Genomic DNA, 6,000 nt, shown 5'->3' with positions numbered 1-6,000 from the left:
GCAACCAGCACAAGCCGGGAGTCGAACCAGGATTGCATGCATGATTGGAAAGCGGGTGCCTTACCCCCTGCGCCATCCCTTGGGTAATGACACGAAAAACCTAGTTTAGAAATAAACATTTTATGGAAATTCTCTCATTCGTGTTTTGACAAAGTTTTCAACTCAGGAAATGTATCACCACAAATGCTTTTGAAATAAACTGGAGAAATGGCGGTTTTGCAAAGACAAATAATAAAATTATGACACTTATCTTACACTGACCAGTTGACTTGATGACTACATGTCCCTTTGCTGCTTTATCTACCCTACTTGTTGTTATGTCCTGCATGTTTGTTTAGCCGTGATCTGTACGTTGCTGGAATGGGCGAAAAATAAAATTGATAATGCCAGGCGTCACATAAGACAAACAAGCCAGCTTTCTTTATAATTGATTCAACATCTGAAGACGTTACGCCAATGTAGAGGCCGACTATTGTGAGACCCGCCATTTATAAACTATCCTATTGTAACAACGTGGGACAGACTAATGGATCAAAGAATGATTAAACAATGCAGGTAAATCTAAGTAACAAACAATTCCGACATCTTCGTTTATCTTTGAAAAATGCTGCCTAATGAATAGAAAATACTGTAAACAACGACAGGGATCCTGAAACCAGAATTTGCTCTACTTTATCATAAATTTGGTCATACACCTAATAAATAATTTCACACACACAATAATGGCCACTCAATGGCTGTAAAATACAAAGTCAACCTAGTTCTGTGCAGTTTGTGTAACAGCTTAGGGGAAGACACTACTTGGCATGATGCACTACGAAAGAGATTTTTAATAAAGATTGAGTCGAAAAAGCGATGTGGATTGTGTTGTACAGTGACTTCAAGTCTAGAACAGAAAGGCACAAAAATATCACGATAAAGACAAAGACCTTGTGTGAAATTTGCAGGAGCCATAACGTGATGAGCATGCCATAAACACATAATTTGTACGCTGCTCCAAGCTGGCCGACAACCACAAAGATAGGCAATAAAGGTAATTTGTAACTCGATAACAGCATAATAGAGATTAGAAATACATAAACCGACAGCTTTCTTTTCATCACCATCTTAAAATTCTTGCTACCGTTTTTAACATCCTATCATGAGGCTGGTTTTTTCTGTGGTGACAGCAAACATAACAAAATTACGAAGTAAGCTGGACATAACAAACTTACTGAGGGTGGCATTGACTACCATAATCTCTAGGTGGAAACAGCTAGTTGCTGCAAAACAAGCCCGGGGCTCTAATGAAAACAGCGTTACGATGACTAAATGAGTTGGAATATATTTGCATGCAACAAGCATTTGTATTTTACTAAAGGCCAGTCCGCACAATATGCCTGCCTAAAACCGGTCTGTAGTGGCGAAAAAGGTTGCCGACCCCTGGCCTAAGGTGTTGCAACCGTGCTATATTTTAACCCGAGAATCCATTAAAAAACGTTAAATTTCTAAAAGTTGGCATCAAAACCGCCAATATGGCAATCCTGTTTACTGCCAAGATGATGCCTAGCGTTTGACTTCTAGTCCAGATGCTATTATAGCAACGTCCACGTGTCTGGCAATAAGAACTGGCAATGCGAACAATACACGTAATGTAAATGAACGCCTCCCATTCTTGCTATTAAGCAAATGGGAGAATGAGGATCGGAGCACTACAGTGGTACGCAAATAATGTTGTGAGACTATAATCTACAAACGAAAAACAGCACTCAAAAACTGCTACTCACAGAGAACACATCTACTTCTAACTACACTTCCATGGTTACAGCAAGGTCAAAACAACGTTTAAAATCCCATTGATTATTATTTTAGAAACTCCGGTCTACATGTTAGAGTTCCATGTTCACCAGAAATATTGGAAAAAAATATATCAATCGTTATTTTCGTAACTCAGTCAGCTTACGTTCACTGGTAAGATTAAAATACAGTAAGTCAATGATTTTCATGTTGCAATGATATGGAAGGGCCACGAAAAGTGATTGAATTCTATAGCCTAAACAATGAGTTTGTTTCACAATCAAAGAAAAATACTTTACAAGGTAAAAAAAGATTTTAGGTTTTTTGAAATTCATTTTATACAATTATACTTTAGGGTGTAGTTTACCTCATTTACTCTGGATTAGGCCTACTTTGTATCACATAAAAGCGCTACGCCTCTTAGTGCCCATCTGTCAGACCCATGGGCCTGTGTGGTGTGAAGTTTCAATGGAAAAATGTAGGTCAAGTCCGTCCTTCTAGGCTTCTTATACACCGGACAGTCGTAGTAGACGTGCCCGGGTCGTGTCTTCACGGCGTCCTTGCTCGTGGCGTTGATGGCGTAAACATGAGCAACAGGAAGGCTGGTGAACAAGACCTGACGAATAAATTAAGTGCACTCTTATAACTTTGACTTTCTGGCATGTTAAAAGGACAGGTCCTCGGTCGCAGAGGTGAACTAATGTAAGGACCTTGGGCCTTGTATTTATTGATGCAAATGTTCACAAGTTGTGTCCATGAAAGCTTGCTAACTTGTTGTAGGTGTCAGTACATCAGCATGCTTATATCTTGCGAGCAGTGCAAATAAAAATTCGTCCAAAATGGAAAATGGCTAAAAATATGCATATCTCCAATTTTTAACGAGAGTGCCAAGTTTTTTACCCAACAAATAAGAAAAAGGTCAATAATTTTAGACCTAAGTTGTCAAGCAATTATTTGACATCTATTTATTACGCCCTTAATCATACATGTAGTCCGTATAATCGGTGGACTTCACTAAAGAAGTCATTTTCAATCTATTACGTATTGTAGGCTACAACTGTGCGAAGCTGCCCTGAAAGAGTTCAATTTAATGATACGCGCAAAGTTATTCATAAGTACTAACTTTATTTGCCGGTTCCTTCAGCCTCATGTTGCGTGTATCCCATCCTGCCCCATCCAAAAACAATCCATACACGTAAATCCCTTCCTCTGGTGGTGACGTGATGTCTTCTTTTATCATCTTAGTGATGTCGTTATGCAGAACCACTCCATCCAGCGCCCATCCCTGGTGATGACGTGTTATTTCCTGTCTCATGGCGGTAAGGAAACCCTGGTGGGAGTAAGTATTTGTCGATGAGAAACACTGACAATGCTGCTAGAGGATTTCTATTGTTTATGCTGTATATATTTGATTTAAAAATGTCTACCTCTCTGCATGTAAATAAATAAAACCAGCCGAGTTGGGTAACTTGTAGCCTACAATTCAAGAATAAAGGTTTCGGCACAGTAGAGTCGATTTCTTCATTATCATATTCTTACTGTACACGCAAACTAAAAACTCTAAAATAAGAAGTTATTTAGAGTTACAGAGTGTCGTTTTTTTCGGAAGCCGATTGTTTGAGCAGTAAGCTTATAGCTTCGACGGTAAAACAGGTGTTGGAATCTATGTTGTGTTACCGTATATAGCACATTAATTTTGGATCTACAACAAATGTAACAACCTAACAACACAAACAACTCGGCAGAATCACAATTTTAGCATTCAAAACATAAAAACCATTCGCTGATGGTCACAATCAATATGCCTAGCTCGGGCAGCAGGCTGCATTATTGTTCTAGAAGAGGTGAATTATTTTATTGTGTCAGTCAGTTGTGGTGTTTCGACGATTACTAACTGATAGTAACCTTTAGCTACGTAATCTTTTATTGTGAAATTTGCTTCTAGAAAATTTCTGCATACGTGCGATTAATTATCGAAACTTCTCTGACTTGTTGACCAAAAGAATGAGTTGCGATGTAATATTATCCTATAGTCTCTGGAAGCTTCTGGTCGAAGCAAACCTATTATAAATAGGCGCATGATCTGATCACAGTTATTATTAGAGTTGTGTTGAGAGTTGTGATTAGAGTTGTTTATTATGGGGATTAGAAGTTTTAATGAAAAGTATAAAGAAGACGATTGTAGAGTGTTCTAGCCGATATTGAATAGACTGTAAAATTGAAAGTTATTGCCAATTGTAAAGTAACTGTTGCAAGTAGTAGTGCATCTTTATTTTGAAATCGACAAAGTCGTTTACTATTCAGAATTTGATTTCTTTATGTGCGGGAAGTGGTGAACCAATTCGTCAGTTCAAGAATTTTCATCTATCACAAGAACTTTTCATATTTCACAAGTAGAACTTTTCGACCAGACTGTTTAACGTCTTATATCCCAATAAACTACGTCATCAATCTTTCCAGAGTCTCTTTACGTGTAAGAACTAGAAAGAATTGTGACATTCTGGGGGCTCGTGCGGGATACCGAAGAACAAATCAAGAAAGCAGTCAAAATGACCAATATTGTCAAAACTGAGATGGTTGAAAATTTACAGAGCACGTCTGAACAAATGGGCCTGAATACCAATGAGAAGTCCCAGTTTGTGATTGAAGAATATGGTAAGATAATGGAGCAAAAAGCTTAGTGAGAAGCTGACTAAAGAGAGAAAGAAAAGAAGAGCTGCTCGTGAAATAAGGAAAGTTGAACTGGAGGCTGAAGAGAAAAGCGCAACGAGATGTTGAGAAGAACTCAACGTGAAGCTGAAAAAAGCGCAGGTTAAGGCTGAAGAGAAAAGAGCTCAACGTGAACTAGAGGCTGAAGATAAAAGAGCGCAAGAAAAGGCTGAAGAGAAAAGAGCTCAAAGTAAAGCAGAAGAGAAAAGGGCACAAAGGGATACAAAATCTGAAGAAAAGAGAGCACAACTTGAATTAGAAAAATTAAGACTGGGTTTGGAAAGCAAGAAGCTGAATATCGGTGTGCTATCTATGGCAGTAACACTTCTGCCATTATTGTTCACAATGACACAAGTTGGACAATCAGATTTGCGGTCGTTCATCGATGGAAAAGACGATTCATCATTTTCAGCCTGTGAGAGCCCACTGCAGAGCGTAAGCCTTCCCCTTTTCATGCCAATTTACATGATTATGTGCTAGTTGGTACCAATTGGTTGTATTGCATTGTTTGTCAATGTCGTCCCTCCATCTCACTTTTGGTTTTCCTTTCTTTCTTTTAGTTTCTCGTGGTGTCCATGTTGTTAATTTTTTAGTCCATCTATTGTCCTGATATCTTGCTATATGACCTGCCCAGGACTATTTTAGTTTTTTGATTGTGCTTAATATATCTCGTAATTTCGTTTGATTTCTGATCCATTCGGCAATCTTTTTATCTCGCCATGTTAAACCCATCATGATTCGTTCATGTGCTCTCTGCATAGTTCTTAGTTTAAATGTTAATTTCTTTGTAAGGTTCCAAGTTTCTGCTTCATATGTAGCGGTTGGAAGGATGCATTGATCGTAGACTTGTTTCTTGACAGAAAGAGGCAGTTTTGACTTAAATATCGAACTTGCTCTTCCGAAGGCTTGCCATCCAAGTGATATTCTTCTTTTGATTTCATCTTCTTTATTGGAGTTGGTTGTAATTTTTTGGCCAAGATATATATAGTGATCAACTTTTTCGATAGTCGCTCCGTCCAAAAGAATATTGTTGTCGATGTCTGCCAGTTTGTTAAACATAACTTTCGTTCATATGAAGGCCAATCTTTTTGCTTTCTGTATTGAGTTCACTTAGCATTGTTTGTAGTTGTTTAGGTTGCTCAGATATAAGGATGATGTCATCAGCAAAACGTAAATGGTTTATGTATTCACCATCAATTTTGATTCCTTTTTCTTCCCAGTTAAGTTGCTTAAAAATTTCTTCTAAGGCTGCTGTAAAACGTTTTGGATTGACGATTTGGAAAAGACGATTAAGAAGCTATTAATACCTGAAAAATTATATGCCAGTAGTGACTGGGACAGTTGGAGATAAAGAGGTAAAAGTTTTACGTGATACTGGGTCTACGGGGACAATGGTGAAGAGAGATTTAATAAAAGAAACTCAGTTAACTGGTAAAGTCGGCCATGTGATGTCAATTGATAACACTTTAACACAAGGACTGTTAGCAAGGATACACACCTTGAAACTCCGTATCG

General features: G+C 38.1%; 1 protein-coding gene across 1 annotated transcript in view; it reads right to left on the bottom strand.

The window, feature by feature from the left end:
• Positions 1-262: 262 nt before the first annotated feature.
• LOC145768217 (dynein axonemal heavy chain 5-like) overlaps positions 263-6,000 on the bottom strand; it is a 131,708-nt gene continuing 125,970 nt past the window's right edge. The window contains exons 88-89 of the mRNA XM_082579705.1: positions 2,900-3,106; positions 263-2,392 (exon numbers count right to left, since the gene is read on the bottom strand). Of these exons, the coding sequence (XP_082435831.1) occupies positions 2,165-2,392; positions 2,900-3,106 (435 nt within the window). The 3' untranslated portion in view covers positions 263-2,164. The remainder of the gene's footprint in view (positions 2,393-2,899; positions 3,107-6,000) is intronic.

This window comes from Aplidium turbinatum, chromosome 4, assembly GCF_918807975.1.
Source record: "Aplidium turbinatum chromosome 4, kaAplTurb1.1, whole genome shotgun sequence".
NCBI lineage: Eukaryota > Metazoa > Chordata > Ascidiacea > Aplousobranchia > Polyclinidae > Aplidium > Aplidium turbinatum.
Note: the sequence above shows the minus strand (reverse complement) of the source record. Positions and strands in the feature narration are given on the sequence as shown.